This window comes from Pristiophorus japonicus, chromosome 7 (assembly GCF_044704955.1).
Source record: "Pristiophorus japonicus isolate sPriJap1 chromosome 7, sPriJap1.hap1, whole genome shotgun sequence".
NCBI lineage: Eukaryota > Metazoa > Chordata > Chondrichthyes > Pristiophoridae > Pristiophorus > Pristiophorus japonicus.
Window position 1 is genome coordinate 84,014,048 of NC_091983.1, and position 18,444 is coordinate 84,032,491.

Here is an 18,444-nt window from a genome sequence, read left to right on the forward strand (position 1 = left end):
TTACTCTGAGTTCAGAAGGATGAGGAGTAATTTAATAGAAACATTTAAAATAATGAAAGGGATAGACAAGATAGAGGCAGAGAGGTTGTTTCCACTGGTCGGGGAGACTAGAACTAGGGGGCACAACCTCAAAATACGGGGGAGCCAATTTAAAACCAAGTTGAGAAGGAATTTCTTCTCCAAGAGGGTTGTGAATCTGTGGAATTCTCTGCCCAAGGAAGCAGTTGAGGCTAGCTCATTGAATGTATTCAAGTCACAGATAGATAGATTTTTAACTAATAAGGGAATTAAGGGTTATGGGGAGCGGGCGGGTAAGTGGAGCTGAGTCCACGGCCAGATCAGCCATGATCTTGTTGAGTGGGGAGCAGGCTCGAGGGGCTAGATGGTCTACTCCTGTTCCTAATTCTTATGTTCTTATGTTCTACACAACGAACACAGCAGCCTTCCCAGACCCATGAACCAGAGCGAAGACACGGAGGCGAAGTCACAGGTTAGGCACGCGTAAGATCATCATAGGCAGTCCCTCGAAGTCGAGGATGACTTGCTTCCACTCTAAAAGTGAGTTCTCAGGTGGCTGAACAATCCAATGCGGGACCCACAGACTCTAACAGGTGGGGCAGACAGTGGTTGAAGGAAAGGGTGGGTGCGAAGCCTGGGTTGCCGCATGCACCTTCCGCTGTCTGCGCTTGATTTCTGCATGCTCTCGGTGACGAGACTCGAGGTGCTCGACACCCTCCCGGATGCTCTTCCTCCACTTTGGGCAGTCTTGGGCCAGAGATTCCCAGATGCTGGTGGGGATGTTACACTTTATCAAGGAGGCTTTGAGGGTGTCCTTAAACTGTGTCCTCTGCCCACCTGGGCTTACTTGCCAAGTTGAGGCTCCGACAAGAGCGCTTGCTTTAGGAGTCTCGTGTCGGGCATGCGAATGATGTGGCCTGCCCAACGGAGCTGGTTGAGTGTGGTTGGGGCTTCGATGCTGGGGATGTTGGCCTGAGCGAGAACACTGACGTTGGTGCATCTGTCCTCCCAATGGATTTGCAGGATCTTGCAGAGGCAGCGATGGTGGTACTTCTCCAGTGCTTTGAGGTGTCTGCTATATAAAGTCCACATCTCTGAGCCATATAGGAGGGCAGGTATCACTACTGCCCTGTAGACCATAAGCTTGGTGCCAGATTTAAGGTCCTGGTCCTCAAAAACTCTCTTCTTCAGGCGATCGAAGGCTACACTGGCACCCTGGAGACGGTGTTGGACATCGTCATCGATGTCTGCCCTTGCCGACAGTAGGCTCCCAAGGTATGGAAAATGGTCCACGTTGTCCAAGGCCGAGCCGTGGATTTTGATAACCGGGGAGCAGTGCTGTATAGCAGGGTCAGGTTGTTCGAGGACCTTTGTCTTTGTTTAGTGTAAGACCCGTGCATTTGTACGCCTCGGTGAAGGTGTTGACAATGGCTCGGGGTTTGGCCTCTGAATGTGCGCAGACACAAGCGTTGTGCGCGTACTGTAGTTCGCTGACAGAAGATAGGGCGACCTTGGATCTAGCCTGGAGGCGGCGGAGGTGAAACAGATTCCCATTTGTTACTGCTCGGAATGCTGAGCTGGGGCAATGTTTCCAGTCTGAGCACCTGGATGGAGATTTCAGTTTTCTCTCTGTAAATCTCGGGATCTCTATTTGTCGCTCTCGTTTTTTTCCCCTTTTCTCTTTCTCTATTTCCCAATCAAATTTTATCATTCTGTTTCTCATTCCCTTTTCTGACTTATATCTCTTCTTTCTCTTTTGCCCCCTTCTCTCTCTCTCTCTCACCCTCTCCCTCTCTGTTTCCCTCAGGTTTGGATCTTACCTTCTTGTCACTCTCTGCTCCCACAGCTCCGAGATCTCTGCCACTCTGCACTGACCCTAAATGCTGAAAATGGGTGCGGGGGCGGAGCAGCAGTGGTGCGCACTTTCAGCACATCACAACTGCCGCAAACCTCACACTGCCATGAGAGTTGGCAGTAGCCCACACCGCTGCAAAACCTCCCGGGCCGAATCCATGTCAGGGTGGCCAGTTGAGCCCAAAGCGGCGGCCATTCGATTTTGACAAATGGGCAGTAACGATCTTCCCGGGACCGTGAATTTCGGGGCCAGAGAATCTTGTGGCATCTGTTGACCTCTGTGCCCAAATTCTAAATATACATTCCACGCCTGCAATGTAAATTCATAAAATATATCTTTATACGTAAATAAAATGTATTGGACCATAGTGCCAGATCTGTGTTCAGATGTAACCATTTCAGTGTATAGTCACATTATCAGTTTTGCTAAGTGTAGTTATTTTCCACCCTTTACATCAAGCTTAAAGGCAATTTTTGAACTGAACAACATGCGCTCTTCTCACCGCCTGTCTTTGGTCATATAACTTGCTGACTTCCCTTATTGCAAGGACAGCACATTCTCATGACTCTACGGAGCTGCTGTCAGATTTGCCAATTCTGAAACTGTCCAATGTCTGGTGGGGAGCAGTGACAGGAGAGAGTGGTACTGAGAGAGCACCGCCCTCCTGATTCTGGCCCTAAATTATAAAAGCAACCAAATACTTGGCTATTTATTTGCCCAGCTGATGTACTACACTTATTTAACTCTTTTTTTTGTTGTCCTCGGTAGCTGTGCTCGTTAAACTGTTCCACACCCTAACTGCCTCGAGCTAGAGGAACAAAAGAACAAGTCACTGATCTGCATAATTACCAATGGAAACATTCCTGCATGATTCAGATATATGTACGTATGCCTAAAGGCGCATCGCCCACATTACATGTTCAGTTTGTATAACACAGATCAGCCACTTATACTGAGGTTATTCACATAACACAATGAAAGTCTGATGTAGTGACCATCAATGTGGATTCTACAGATTGTAAAAATCCTAGGGGTGAGAAATAGCTAACATGCTAGAAAACACTGGCACATGAATCGGTGTTATATAACATTCAAAGAACACTGTGGAATAGCCTCACAACATTCCCTTGTGGCAAGCCTAACTGAAACCATTGAAATGTCCACAATAAACCAATAGAAATCTCACTCATGGCAGATACATTTCATTTTTTGAAAGCAGCTTCATGTTTAGACACAGACAGTTCCAGGTATAAAAGAATGAGCCCTCTTAGTTCATGTGGCCAGCTTTTAATACATAACCACCTTAATACCTCTGGCTGGCAAAAATCTATCTATCTCAGATTCAAAATTATTATTTGAACTATCATCTGCTGCTTTATGTGGGAGAGAGTTATAGTTTGATCTGCCTGTCCATACTGAAAATAGCAGCCCTAGCAAGGAGGTACTGTGTCTGGATTTATATGCGATGGCCCACCTCTGATTACAGCTGATCTTCCAGGGGCACGATAATTTTGCCAAACTGTTACCCGGATTTCTACCTCCAATGAGAAGTCCGCCTAAGTGGGATGCAAAATTGGCTGCAGAAGGCCTCGGGTGCCTGTCACACTGCAGTGTGGCTGGAATAAGGTTCCCAACCTTCCTGCAATGACCATGAATTACCCAGAATTGGGGATTCCCTCTCTGAGTGTTGCCTCAGGAGCCCGGCAGATCATCAATTTAAATTTCCCGCCACAATGCACCATGTGTGTGCCGTTGGGAGGGGGCTGGGTGTCCGGCATCGAGGTGGGGACGGGCAGGTTCTGAAATCGGTAGGAGCTTAAGAGTGGGAGGGAAGAGAGGGAGATTGGGGGATCAGGGGAAATTAGGGGATCAGGGGGAAGTGGGAATCTGGGACCCAGCATTTCCCACAGAGCCAGAAGCAGCAGCAGTAAGGTAATGAGTGGGAGCAGCATTGAGAGAGGAGCAGCCGGTAAAGGAATGAGGACCTTACTGTGGGTAAACAGTGAAAGACTATTTCCACTGGTGGGCAAATGAGGAACCAGGGAACAGAAACCAAAGATTCTCACTGGAAGAAACAATGAGGAATGGAGGAGGAAAGTTCTAGAACTGAGGGCTATTAGACCATGGGATACTTCACCACATATGACTAATTAGGGAAAGACCAAATCTTCTTTTCACTGGGAATGGGATAAATATTCAAAGTGGAGGAACATAAAATGATCGGGTGTTGGGAAATTTGGTTACAGGAGAGAGCGCAAGTAGTGAGGGGCCGAATGGCCTCCTCCTGTGCTGTAATTTCTATCAGTATCCTTTATTGAGTCCAAAGTCAGAGAGTGGTTTAGAAATGTTGGTGCTGAGCTGAATTTAGGATGAGGTGCCGTGAGAAGTGCTCTAAACACCGAGCCCACTGCCCTTTGTGCAATCTCTCGGTTGGGTCCAGCTCGGTCTGTGCTGCCAGAGTACAGATCAGCTGTGACTGAGGTTCCCAGTTCAGAGCAGTCACCTTCACACACAGCCTGAGTCCAAACCAGTCAGGCCTGCTGATAGTGGCACTGACTGGGGAGCCTGACCATACCTTGTGCAGTGCAGGGGGATTCTGGCTCGAGCTTCAGGGTGATTATAAGCGGGTTATATAGGATTACTACTAGTTATAGGTAGGATATCAGGTCTTTACACCTATTATTACCAGTTACATATAGACCATCAGTGAATTATTACATTACAGTTGGTTATTAGGGGTATCAGAGTGCTCCCACTATACTATTAGTTATCAGTGCAATTTCAGTGAGTTACTTCCACCTCTCGCAGAGGGAAAACCAATCGCTCCCCACTTTCAGATACCCCCCTTCCCTGCATTTGGGTTTCTACCCTTCCTTCCCTTCCCTCGGTTCTCACCTTCCCCTCCCTTGGTTTCTCCACCCCCTTGACTTGGTTGCACCCTCTTCTCTGCCCTTGGTTTCTCCCCTTACCCCTTCCCTGCACTCGGCTTCACCTCCACCCCTTCCCCGACCTTGGTTTAGCCACACCCCCTTTCCCTGCCTTCAGTTTCAAACACCCCCCACCTTCCCAGCACTCGTTTCTCATCCCTTCCCAGTACTTTCCCCCCACCCCTTCCCAACCCTGGGTTTCTCCCCCACCCTCTGTTCCCCCTTCCTCCCTCCACCAGTCCCCACTCTTGGTATCTGCCCCATTTCTCTGCCCTTGGTTTCTCCCCCACACTCCTTTCCCCCCCCCACCCACCATCCCTTCCCCGCCTGTGGTTCCCCACCCCACCCCCAGCACTCAATTTCTGCCCCCGTGCCGCTTGGTTCCCCCCCCCACTCTTGGTTACTCTTCCCCACTCCTCCCCCTGCCTTCCCCACCCTCGGTTTCCCCCCCCCCCCCCATCACCACCCTTGGTTTCTCCCCCCCCCACCCAAACCCCACCCTCGGTTTCCCTCACCCCCCCTGTCCCCACCCTTGGTTTCTCGCCTCCTTCCCAACCCTTGCTTTCTCTCCCACCCTCTATTCCCCTTCCCTCTATTCCCCCAGTCCCCATCCTTGGTTTTTCTCCCCCCTCCTCCCACCCCCCCCCAGTTCCCACCCTTGGTTTCTCCCCCCCCCCCCACTTCCCTGCCCTCAGTTTCACCCCCATTTCACCCTCTTGGTTTCCCGGATGGCCTCCTGGTTCTTGAAACTTGTCACACTACTGCTGCTAGCATAAAACCATAAGCAAAAATATTCAATTACTGGGACCCAACCTTTTATAAGGTATAGGTCATAACATTTGTAGAAGTTATGTAATCGTATATCATGTGATCAGGCATCACATGGCCAGATGTCATGTGGTCAAACCTCCAGAAATGTCTCCGACCAGAGTTGGCAAGCCTAGGCCAGAGGTTTCTCTTTTTTTTAAAAAAAAGTGTGATCCCAAATTACTTCCATCTAGGCAATCGATCACCCTTTAAATATTAAGAGATGCTCCCTGGCTCCCAGGGTTGCTCAGGTGCAAGTGATAGGAAATACGTCAACTGATATAATCCCACCATTTGCAAGTTTTCTTATTTTACCCTTCCATATTTGGACAGATGTAATCTACATCCCAATCACCTCCATCAGAAAATCCCGGACAAGCAGGGAACTGGCACTGCAGCTTCCAAAAGATGTTCCACCCCACCGAAGTTACACCAAAGAAGTTTTGCAACTCCAGTGGAAAATCCTGGCCAATAATCACATCTTGATTTTTTCATGTTTACTTAAATAACAAAATAAACATTCCACAGAGCCAGTATTCATTGTTATCAAAATGGGCATTTTGTAATTTTATGTAAATAAAACTTCTAAATTGAAAATAGACATAGATGGATTCTATATTATTTTGAAATGGTTTCCTCAGAATCATAGTTTGAATAGATCAGACAATATTTCAAGTATAGATTATTTTAATTGGGTGACAGCCGTAGATCAATGGGTAGTACTCTTGCCTCGGAGTCAGAAGGTTGTGGGTTCAAGTCCCACTCCAGAGACTTGAGCACAAAATCTAGGCTGACACTCCAGTGCAGGACTAAGGGAGTGCTGCACTGGCTGAGCTGCTATCTTTCCGATGAGACATTAAACCGAGGCCCCGTCTGCTCTCAGGTGTACGTAAAAGATCCTATGACACTATTTTGAACAGGGCAGTTATCTCCAGTGTCCTGGCTAATGTTTGTGCATCAATCAACATAACAAAAACAGATTATCTAGTCATTTTCACATTATGGGAGCTTGCTGTCCGCAATTGGCTGCTGCATTTCCCGCATTACAAAAAAGTGAATACAGTTCATTGGCTGTAAAGTGCTTTGGGATATCCTGAGGTTGGGAAAGGTGCTATGAGTCTTTCTTTCGAGCAAAGAATGTGTGGATCACAGCAACTAACTTTCCTTCAAAACTATTAAATAGAATGAGGTAAATTAATTCCTTACAGGAGCCCTGTTGTCAAAAATACACCCACATATGAACCTAGCAGCTTAACGTCTTTGTGGCTGCACTGAGTAAAGCCATAGCTATGGTTTCTTTCTCCTGCACTTATAGCAGCATTTCATTCTGCTGTATGTTGGTTTGTTGTTGAGTCCTTACCTGCATCAATTGCCTCCCTCACGTTCTGAGAATCTGCCGAAAGGTATAAATTGGTGACGTATGCTTTCAGATATCCGACTGGGCTTTTTCCACCAGTCATGCAGAATCTTTCAATTGCCAAACCTGTTTGAAAAAAGAACAAAGGAAATATTGTTTTTAAGGTGTGGCCCTCTTTAAGCAGTTTGTTTAAATGAATTTTCAATTTGCAAGCACACATCTATAAAATATTTTTTTCAATATATATGTGTACAATAATAAGTCAATAATGTTTGCTTGTTCACATTCCATTACAAAACAGGTTACACCCTTCCAGTGCTGATGAATTTATTCAGATATTAACAGGCTGCAGACACTGTAAAAAGTGTACTTATTCAGCAGCCCCTTCAGTGCTTAAATCTGGTCACATCTATGATGCACGCAGGTCAATCTTCAGCAACATTGATTTAGGGATGTGCATTATACATGGATGGGTCACTTCCACTCCCCATGGGATGGCAAATCAGCTCAGGATCAGGTGTATGAACAGGCTAATGGAACAAGACATCAACCACAGTGTTACGTCCTGCCCAAGTTGTGCAATGCAAGTACAGAATTGTCTGGTTCCACTCAGAGCTCTAATCTTAGATCAAGGGAATTTGTGCAATGCGCATGCTGCAAGTCGGGGCTCCATGCAGTATGTGGGGACAAAATCCCTGAACTCCATTCTCACAAGAACTCTCAAGGTTATGCTCTCAGATGCTGAGTGGCTATGAAGCAAGTATTTTTTTTCGATCTCATTTCATGTTTTCTGCGGGTGTTTCTGGGTGGGAGCAGGAATGTAAACTGATCACTCATCAAGGCATTACTTACACCCATCATTGGGAGAGAGTCTCACGCTCCAATTTTAGCTGCCCCCACCTGGCAGAAACCGGGCAGCTAGAAGGCAGCGAGCCACTTATCCCATTGTTCTCGCTGCCTTCCTGTCATGTCCCAATAATAACCTGCTCCTTTGAGCAGACGTACAGGACACCCACTGAAAGGACTGAGCGGGCCACAAACTCCTTAGAGCGCGAACTTTTCGTCCGTGGGCAAATTTTACAGCGACGACGACAGCAACCACTCAAAAGCATATATACAGTAATGCCGTATTGCCACCCCACCATCCCAAATCATGAGACAATTAGACAAAGTTCTTTACAAGTTTAACATAACTTAACTGCTTTTGAATTCTATTCCTCTAGAAATAAACCCCAGTGCTTTATTTACACTTTTATTGCTTTTTTTTTTAAAAACCCGATTACTACGTTTAACGATTTCTGAATCTATACCCAGAGATCCCTTTGCACCTCTACCACATTTAGACTCTTATGTTCCAAGGAGTATGTGGCCTCCGTATTCCTTCTACCAAAATCCACCACCTCACACTTACCTATATAAAAATTCATTTGTCATTTACATGCCCATTCTGCAAGTTTTTATCAGGTAGAATTAATTAAAAAGCTTTTTGTTTGTCTATTTAAAAAAAATAATTACTTGTGAGAAATGACTGGGATATAAAAGAACTGCATAATAATGCATTAACATTTCAGAAACGTCACTCAGTTACATGGTTATGCATCAACAAGCAACCCAAAGGCCCATGGTATATCGATTTATGCAATTAGTATTCATTTTAAAGTTTTCAACATATTATCCCATCCCTCATGTCACTAGAGCAATGGCTGCACAAGCAGCAGCTTCCCTATGCTGCTGACGTGCTGTACGTCCACATAAGTAATTGGAGTATTAATCACAATGCAACCAGACAGCCAACAAGTATAAAGTGCTGAAGTTCTTAAGTTCGCAGTAGTAAAAAGAACTAAACAAAAACACGTATCTGTATTTTCAACTTCAATCACTTCCATTAATAATCGTTTTTTTCTTGAACCAGCACACCAGCCACGGAAGGTCAGAAATACAGCACTTATTTACAAGTGCAGAAAAACACATACAAAATTTGCATCACTGAATTAAAAACAAAAAGCAGGAAAAGCTATGATTTAACAGAAATAAACAAACATTCATCTTTTTTAATGGACAGGAGAATCAATCAATCTGACTTGGAAATGTTTACTAATAGGTTGACATAAAGATGTTAATTTATGAATTTCACTTCTAATGTTTTTCTCTCAAACATTCTCCACAACATTAATCCCTGTTCTCAGTTGAATTATTTTAGGTGCTTTGCAATTAAATAGTAGATAACATTGCACTCTCAATTTTAATCTCCTATTTCAAACATTTAGACCAAATCAAAATTGTATATCAGTTTAATCAAAGTATTTTCTGTGTTTTTTTCAGTAAACAAATAGTAGTTTCTTCTAAAGTAGCTCGCCGCAATTTTTATACATCATTACATAACTCTCATTTCTATCGTTCCTGCGACTTTTTGGACTATAGCACACAAAATAAAAAGGTTTGTGCTTTTCCACTTTTTGGTTCTCTTCCTAAACATCTTAATGATAGATATTTTTTTAAGTCAATAAAAAGTAATCTGTACCTCCTACAAATCCTCCCCCTCTTCAACAGCATGCTTGTGTAAAGCTACTCACTTCACGATCACTCAAAATCAAATATTGAGACATATCAATTTTAAAACGTTTTAAGCAATGCTTTTTAAAGCGTTTGGACATTTGTTTAGATGAGGGGGAAATTGTTTTTTGCTTGTTTTTCCAAAATCATGTTAAAAACATGGGGGGCGGCGGGGGGGGGGGGGGGGGGAGTGTCTTTAAACACTCATTTTTTGTGAAAAGTTCATTAAAAATCTTTAAATTATTTTAAGTCTCCTTGCAGCTTTGACAGAACAGTTTGCTCCAAGTCTCTCCTTCACCAGACTGATTCCCAGGATGGCAGAACTGACATAGCAAGAAAGACTGGATCAACTGGGCTTGTATTCACTGGAGTTCAGAAGAATGAGAGGGGATCTCATATAAACGTTTAAAATTCTGACGGGTTTAGACAGGTTAGATGCAGGAAGAATGTTCCCAATGGTGGGGAAGTCCAGAACCAGGGATCGCAGTCTAAGGATAAGGGGTAAGCCATTTAGGACCGAGATGAGGAGAAACTTCTTCACCCAGAGAGTGGTGAACCTGTGGAATTCTCTACCACAGAAAGTTGTTGAGGCCAATTCACTAAATATATTCAAAAAGGAGTTAGATGTAGTCCTTACTACTAGGGGAATCGGGGGTATGGCGAGAAAGCAGGAATGGGGTACTGAAGTTGCATGTTCAGCCATGAACTCATGGAATGGCAGTGCAGGCTCGAAGGGCCGAATGGCCTACTCCTGCACCTATTTTCTATATTTCTATGTTTCAAAGCTGTTCCTAAACATGCAGCAAAAAATAAACAAACTCTGATTCCAAATGGAGCTCAAAATAAGAAAAGTGAATAAAGTGATTAAACTCCCCAATTCAAAGAAGATGATGAGGTTATCTATCCCTAGCCTTGGCAATAAGTTGGGATCACTTTTTCAGCTGCCGTTCCCTCTGCATCGCACAGACTCTGAGGTACAAACCCCATCCCCCTGATATTTGCTGACAACCTTCTTCCCCCTTGCAATCTTTCCACAGACTTCTCCCCCCCGCCCCCCTACCTCCTGACCGCCCCACTCACACAGGCCCTTGGCTGCACCCTCCTGCTGTTAAGATCAGCAAGGCCTCCATGTTCCTGGCCTTGCCAGGATCCTCGCCTGCTACTGCGCTCCCCCGCACTAAGTGAAAATCGAGGCTTCAAATTCTCATACTGACCGAAGAGGGAGATGAAACAAGAATGGAGAGGAAGCAGACAGACTTCAGATCTTGAGCAACCATGCCCTGAATGTTTGGTGAGGTTTAAAGGGGAGGGATTTTTTTTGCCATTTTCACAAAAACTTTTGAATGTATATTTCCAAATGACCATTATTAATTTTCAATATTTACATTTATAAGTTTCCCCTTTACAAGAGTAAATCAAGATGATGTTTATTACAATACACAAAATATGCTACATATGAATATTTCCCACCCACGACAAGCACATACAAACTATCAGAAGGTTTGAGCAGCCTTTTCAGTATTATTGCTAACAGATCATATATACATTGTTCCTATAACTAACCTGATTCTGTCTACAGCTGTGCTGCTGGCACATAACCTATGACTTTACTGATGAAAAATATTGCTCAGTATCAGAGTAAACGTGTGGGTGTTTTCACTGTGGGAAGCTGGTGGTGGCATAAATCATGTACAGAATGAAAAAAAGGGGAACCGGCAGAAAACAGAAAGGAGGAAAGTACAGAAAGTGATCAAATATGTCACAACTCATCGATATGAAATGAGGACTACCTCATTTTAATTGAAAGTAACTTATTTAGATATAACTCAGGTTTTCAATCTGTCTCTCCCCTTTTGGTGAGGAATCTCTCAGGATATGTATGTTGTCTGTTTTCCCCACTGCAGCAATTGATTTTGCTACCAAGGGCTCTTCTTTTATTTATGGTCCCCTTCCTCCAGTTGGGCTGAATGGAGTGTAGAAATGGTGCTGTGGCTGGTGTGGGTGGATTCGGTGGGCTCGGATTGGTGAGTCACTGGAGGTGCAGCATGCATAAGCCACAGTGCCAACTCTGCTATGAATGCACCCAAAGCAGCTCAGCACAAATTAACTTGTTTAATTAATTTCCTTTGAAGAGTTTCAGTGGAATTAACATTATTGCAAAGAGCTGAGGAGCGTAGAAGTAACATCTGTAATAGTGGAACCTTCAGGTGTTATTTTTGCCATTGTTGCGCTATGAAAGCCTACTGTAAATGCACCCTCTACATTTCATGCTTTTCGTAGATTGTACAATTGAACCAAGTGGTCAAAGGCTGTATCAATGGCACGTGAAATAATTTACAGAATAGTTGAATGCATTACATTTAATTGGACATATTTGAATTCTTATAAATTTGCCTATAGTATGTTATGTCGAAGGTCACATGGACAAAAATTACCTTCGCTATTAGAAACTTGAATGTTAAAAATTTCAAAGTACTACAGTGATCAACCTCGTGCAAATATACAGAATTTTTTTTTGTAAATATATAAAAAGTCCAATTGTGAAGTGACATGTGTGCGAGCGCGTGTGTGTAAAATTTAGATCGCTCATCGCAAGTCAACCACGACCTTCCCGCTCCTCTGCTGTACCAGGGCCCTGCTGATGTTCCTGCCCACGCTCCAAATGGCGACCTGGGTCCTGATGATGTCACCCAGTCGCCCACCTCGAAGCCGTCGCACATTTGTGTCAGGTCACGTTGGAAGCTGCAATGGACTGCTCCAGTTCTTGCGACAAGTGATCGGGGCGGAGGAACGATGAGGGACCTTGGCTGAGATTAGATGGGTGATCGTGGTGGAAGATCGGCGAATGTTTGGTGCGGAGGGAGATCGTGGCAGAGGTGTGGTGAGTGTTTTTGTGATGGAGGAGCAGCGAGAGATCGTGGCGGAGGTGCAGTAAATGAGGGTAAGGGGCCCAGAAGAGCCGAGGGCCCAGGGGCAGCACGGGCCTGCCCACACAGCGATATGTGTGCGCACTAGGTCAATGCAGCAGAGCAGGTCTCCAGTCATCCTGGTTAACCCTTGACACGGGATAAAGGCCTAGCTCTGTCAAGCCCGTGAGGTGGCTGATGTGCAACAGTCACCACACGTTAAAAAAATCCACACACAGGCACCTTCCACCCTCTCAATTGGAGTTCAGGACTGGAACATTGGGTCCTTCATTGAAACATCTGTGAACTCATGTGGAAGCAAGTCATCCTCGTTCAAGGGACCGCCTATGATGATGATATGATTCTGAAAATTTAGAAGGAGCGAGTATAAGTTTAAACTTGCTGCCCACACCTCTGTTCAAACATCTGGCCTTTTGACTGGTTGAAAGCTCAGCTTTTAAACGTCAACGCGTAATTACATGCTAAGTAAATGTATAGTGACCCAACCCAGAAGATTGTAACATTTAATTTAAAATCATCTGTACTTGAGGTGTTTCTTAGCAATTTGTTTCACGGGTACCCAGCACAGTAGATCAGTTTCATTTCTTCAGAGGAATGTATAGGCAGGATCAATCATACCATGCAGAATGAAAGTTCCAGGGAGCTGACCACGAGAGTAACCAGTTACTGTATAGAGATGTCTGACACAGACTAACTGCATGAGGAAACATAGCATCAGTGGAAAGAACCTGTAGTGTGTTTAGGGGAAGGCAGCAGGAGAATCATAGTGTAAAATTAAACTAAAATCCACTATCCATCAATGCTGCTAAACATAGAGTTTCAATGAACATACCGTAGTGATTGATGCTGTTTATCAGCCTCACTCCGACTTGGGCATGATTGTTTGTCATCAGAATGACATCAAATATTTCATCACTGTCGGGGTAAAGCTCACGTAATTTCAGATTTACTGCTTCCAGTGCCTGGAAGAAACAAGTTCATTACACTCTAACAAAATACAATTCACTGCTTTATGAATAGAAGTAATGATCCAACCGTCGACATATTGAAAAGTGTTTTGAACTTAATTAAAATCCACAAACTAAATCATAGACATTCTAGTACAGAAAGGGGCCATTTGGATCTTGTGCCTGTGCCATTGCTGGCTCTTCAAGTGCCCTTTTGATGGATTCTTTATATTGTTCCTTTACAAAAATATCTATCCCATTCTCTCTTAAATGATGTTATAGTCTCTACCTCATTAACCACTTGTGTGAAGCACTGAGGTTCCAATGACTGAGAAAAACTGTCTCCTTTGCTGTAATAATGGTAACGCTGTATATGCCACCTTACCATTGGTTTGCTAACTGCAAAACAATCTTTCACTGTTTACACTCTCAAAACCTTTTCATAATTTTGAAAATCTCTATCAGATTCCCCTCTTTAAACTTTATTTGTTCCTGTGAGAAAGGACTCAATTTGTAAATCTTTCTTCAGAACTATAATTTTCCAAAACCTTCTCGATTCAGGAATTGTCCCCTTGGATTAGAAAAATGCCAATGTCACTCCATTCTTTAAGAAGGGTAGGAAAGATAAAATAGGAAATGATAGCCTAGCGTCAGTTGCGGCTAAGTTACTAAAATCTGTTATTAGGGACAGAGTGACTGAGCATTTGGGCAAATACAAGCATCGAGTTGTAAAGGATAGGGCATGACTGTCTAACAAACCTAGATGAACATGGTATGGATATTATTTACACAGACTTCAAAAAGGCATCAATAATGTTCCACATAAGATATTGTTAACACAAATGAGAGTGCATGAAATTGGCGGCAACCTATTGGCTTGGATAGCAAATTGGTTAGGAAATAGGAGACAGAGAGTAGGGGCAATGGGTGTGTACTAAAATTGGAAGTATATGACAAGTGGTGTCCCCCAGGGATCCAAACTGGGGCCTCAGCTATTCACTACATGCTGGTGTGCAATGGCCACCCCACGTTAAAAGACTTCACGCACAGGCATCTGCCACCGTTTAAAATGAGTTTATCAGTCACCTGAGTACTCATTTTTAGTGTGAAAGCAAATCATCCTCGACCCCGAGGGACTGCCTATGATGATGATGGGATGGACATTTATAAATAACTTGGATAAAGGAATATACAGCCATATATCTAAGTTTGCTGATGACACTAAGTTAGGTGGCGCGGTAAATAGAGTCGAAGAAGGCAAAAGGTTGCAAAGGGATATTGACATATTAGGTGAATGGGCAAGACTGTGGCAGATGGAGTTCAATCTGGGAAAGAGAGGTCATCCACTTGGATCTAAGAAAGATAGATCAAAGTATTTTCTAAATAAATAATGAGAAGCTAGGATCTGTGAGGAGCAGAGATATTTAGGGGTCCAAGTACAGAAATCACACAAAACTAGTGGACAAATACAAAAAAAATATTTAAAAAGCAGATGGAATATTGGCCTTCATGTCAATGGGACTGGAATACAAAGAGTGGAAGTTATGTAACAGCTGTACAGAGCTCTGGTTAGACTCCATCTGGAATACACCATTCAGTTCTGGACACTGAAGCTCAGGAAGGCTATATTGGGCTGGGAATGGGTTCAACATTGATTTACCAGAATGATACTGAGGCTAAAAGGATTAAATTATGAGGACAGATTGTATAGTCTAGGTTTGTATTCCCCTGAATATAGAAGATTAAAGGGGTGATCTAATTGTGGTGTTTATGATGATTAAAGGATTTGATAGGGTAGATAGAGAGACTATTTCCTTTGGTGTGTGAGATCAGAAAAAGGGGCATAACCTTAAAATGAGAGCTAGGCCACTCAATGGTGATGTCAGGAAGCAATTCTTCATACAAATGATAGTGAAAATCTGGAACTCTCGTCCATAAAAAGTTGTTGAGGGTCTGTCATTTGAACATTTCAAAACTGTGATTGATATAATTTTATTAGGCAAGGGTATCAAGGGTGGGTAGATGGAGTACAGATCAGTCATGTTCTTATTGAATGAGGGAACAGGCTCGAGGGGCTGAATGGTCTACTCCTGTTCTTATGTTGTTCATTTCACACATCATTCTGGTAAACCTTTGCTATACTGTTTTCATGACTAATTTCCTTCCTATAGCGAGTATCTGGAACTTTAAAAAAAATTCATTCACGGGATGTGGGCATGGCTGGTAAGGCCAACATTTATTGCCCATCCCGAATTGCCCTCAAGAAGGTGGTGGTGAGCTTGAATCACTGCAGTTCATGTGATGAAGATACTCCCACAGTACTTTTAGGGAGGGAGTCCAGGATTTTGATCCAGCAACATTGAAGGAATGGCAATAAATTTCCAAGCTAGGATGTTGTGTGACTTGGAGAGGAACTGCATGCAAAACTTCAACTGTGGTTTAACCAGTGTCTTGTGAATTCAACACCACTTTCTTGCTTTTATGTTCAATGTGTCGGTGTATAAAACCCAGAATCTCATTGGACTTTTTATGGCCTTTTCTACTTGTACTTCTGCATTTAAAGATCTATATATTTGCTCCCTTAGATCTCTCTCTCGCTCTCTTCCACCACTTTTCAGAATCTCTTCAAATAATTTTCTGCCAATTTCTAGAGGAATGTTATAAAATACTAGTTGAGAAATGTACAGAATGAAATATTCATTCAAAATATTCTTGGAATTGGTTTTAAAATACTTCCCGGCGGTAAAGGTTTGAAAATGTTCAACATTTGGAAAGAGGCAAGCCACATAGTTTCACTTTCTGGTTGAATGGTATAAAAGACTTCAATGTTCAAAATGACTACTGCTATTTTTTTTCCATAAACTACCCACAGTAAACCAGAGCTATCTAACATTCTGCCAAAACCATCCCAGCCCTTCCCTGGAATCAAAATTACCTCTCATACGTTTAGGGGACGGCCGCACAAAATCAAATCCATCACTCGAGCTCTGTAAACGATGTTATTACAGTTAAGTGCTGGAGTGGGAAGACACTACTGAAGCTGTATCCAACACAGTCTAACTCACAGCATTGTCCTGGTACTTCGCCACATCCGGAGGTCCAGTTGGTATCCACCACACAGACGACGACCAAGACCTAGCTCTGTCAAGCCCGTATGGTGGCTTTTGTGCAATGGCCACCACACGTTAAAAAAGACACACACAGGCATTTTCCACCCTTCAGGATGTAGTTCTGGACCTGGAATATTAGGTCCTTCATTGACTTGTAAACGTATGCTTTCTTGGCGTGGAAACAAGTCATCCTCGTTTCGAGGGACCGCCTATGATGATGACCACACAGAACCCTCGAGTGAACGATCGATCGCAGAAAGCATCTGTTCTGGCTTCATTTATGTCAAGTTAAGCTCGACATTTGTGAATGGGGCAGATATTGGTCGCAAAAGTCTTGTACATTAAGGAACCTCCCGTTCAGAGTTGCGGTATAAAATACATTTGCTTCACTCGAAAATCATTCAAAATATTATAAACATCAAAACATGACAATTTTGCTTCATGCCTCACTTTATATATAAAGGGTGGGGGGATAATGCACAGTAAAGGAAGTTGGACGGCTACAGCCCAGAAATGTGGTGTACCTTCACAAAAGGAAAAGCCGGCCCTTCCTTCAGCGGCTCCTCTTCGTGTTCCTGTTGATGTTTCACGTAACTTTCCAGTCCGAGCTCCTCGTATATTTTTCTTTCCTTCACCATATTAAAGAGGCAGCGAGAAGACACCGCGATCGTGACGGCGAGGTGAGACTTGGGCTAGCAAAAAACAGGCACAGTACACGGATTATGTTCTTGTTGAAAGGATCGAGCGGTTGCACTAGAATTCCCTTTCCGCCCCTCTCATACTCACAGTTCGCAGCACCTTGTTGGAACTTAAGCTTTCAAATCGCTCCTTTGCTGCCTCCCAGTTGGGTTCCTTGTTGCCGGAGCTTTTAGCAATGGCGCTGGGAGCTTTCTCCTGGAATTTGTTTTCATTTTCACTCATCTTTAAAATGATTGTGAAGCACTGAAAGCCGTGCTCGCTGAATCAGTAAAGCTCAAGCTCCGGCAGCAATTGTAACAAGGAAGTGTCAATGGTGCCTCTGGGCGTTCTTGCACCCATGATTCTCGGAGTCTCAGGCGCGTCACTTCAGCACAGACTGTGCTGGGGAAAGCTGAGCTGTCCCAGCAGGCAACAACAACTTGTATTTATATAGCGCCTTTAACATAGTAAAACGTCCCAAGGCGCTTCACAGGAGGGCCATAAATGTTTTTTTTTCACAGGGCCACGTAAGGAGAAATTAGGGCAGAGGTAGATTTTAAGGGATGTCTTAAAGGAACAGAGCGAGGTCGAGAGGCGGAGAGGTTTAGGGAGGGAGCTCTAGAGCTTAGGGCCTTGGCAGCTGAATGCACGACCACCGATGGTTGAGCGATTATAATCAGGGATGCTCAAGAGGACGGAATTAGAGGAGCGCAGATATCTCATGGGGTTGTGAGGCTGAAGGAAATGACAGAGATAGGGAGGCGCGAGGCCATGGAGGAATTTGTAAACAAGGATGAGAATTTTGAAATTAAGGCATTGCTTACCAGGAGCCAATATAGGTCAGCGAGCGCAGGGGTAATGGGTGAACGGGACTTGGTGCAAGTTAGGACACAGGCAGCCGAGTTTTGGATGACCTCAAGTTTACATCGGGTAAATGCAATCTGATTACCGTGGATACTAACTTGGGATCTTTGACCTCAACTCCACTTTCCACCCGATCTTCATATCCCTTGCTTTCCCTAGATACCAAAAATCTATCTATCTCAACCTGTAATATATTCAACAACTCAACATCCGCAGCCCTTTGGGGCAGAGAATTCCAAAAATTCACAACCCTCTGAGTGAAGAAATTCCTCCTCATCTTAAATGGCTGACCCCTTATCCTGTGACTCTGCCCTCTAGTTCTAGACTCTCCAGCCAGGGGAAACAAGCTCTCAGCATCTACCCTGTCAATCCCCCTCAAAATCTTATAGGTTATACGAGCT

At 43.8% G+C, this 18,444-nt stretch overlaps 1 protein-coding gene across 1 annotated transcript in view; it reads right to left on the reverse strand.

Annotated features, from left to right (window-relative positions):
- Positions 1 to 17,557, reverse strand: part of LOC139267179 (cytosolic 5'-nucleotidase 1A-like) — a 39,728-nt gene extending 22,171 nt beyond the window's left edge. The window contains exons 1-4 of the mRNA XM_070885104.1: positions 17,288 to 17,557; positions 17,026 to 17,193; positions 13,277 to 13,406; positions 6,968 to 7,090 (exon numbers count right to left, since the gene is read on the reverse strand). Of these exons, the coding sequence (XP_070741205.1) occupies positions 6,968 to 7,090; positions 13,277 to 13,406; positions 17,026 to 17,193; positions 17,288 to 17,422 (556 nt within the window). The 5' untranslated portion in view covers positions 17,423 to 17,557. The remainder of the gene's footprint in view (positions 1 to 6,967; positions 7,091 to 13,276; positions 13,407 to 17,025; positions 17,194 to 17,287) is intronic.
- Between the last annotated feature and the right edge of the window lie 887 nt (positions 17,558 to 18,444).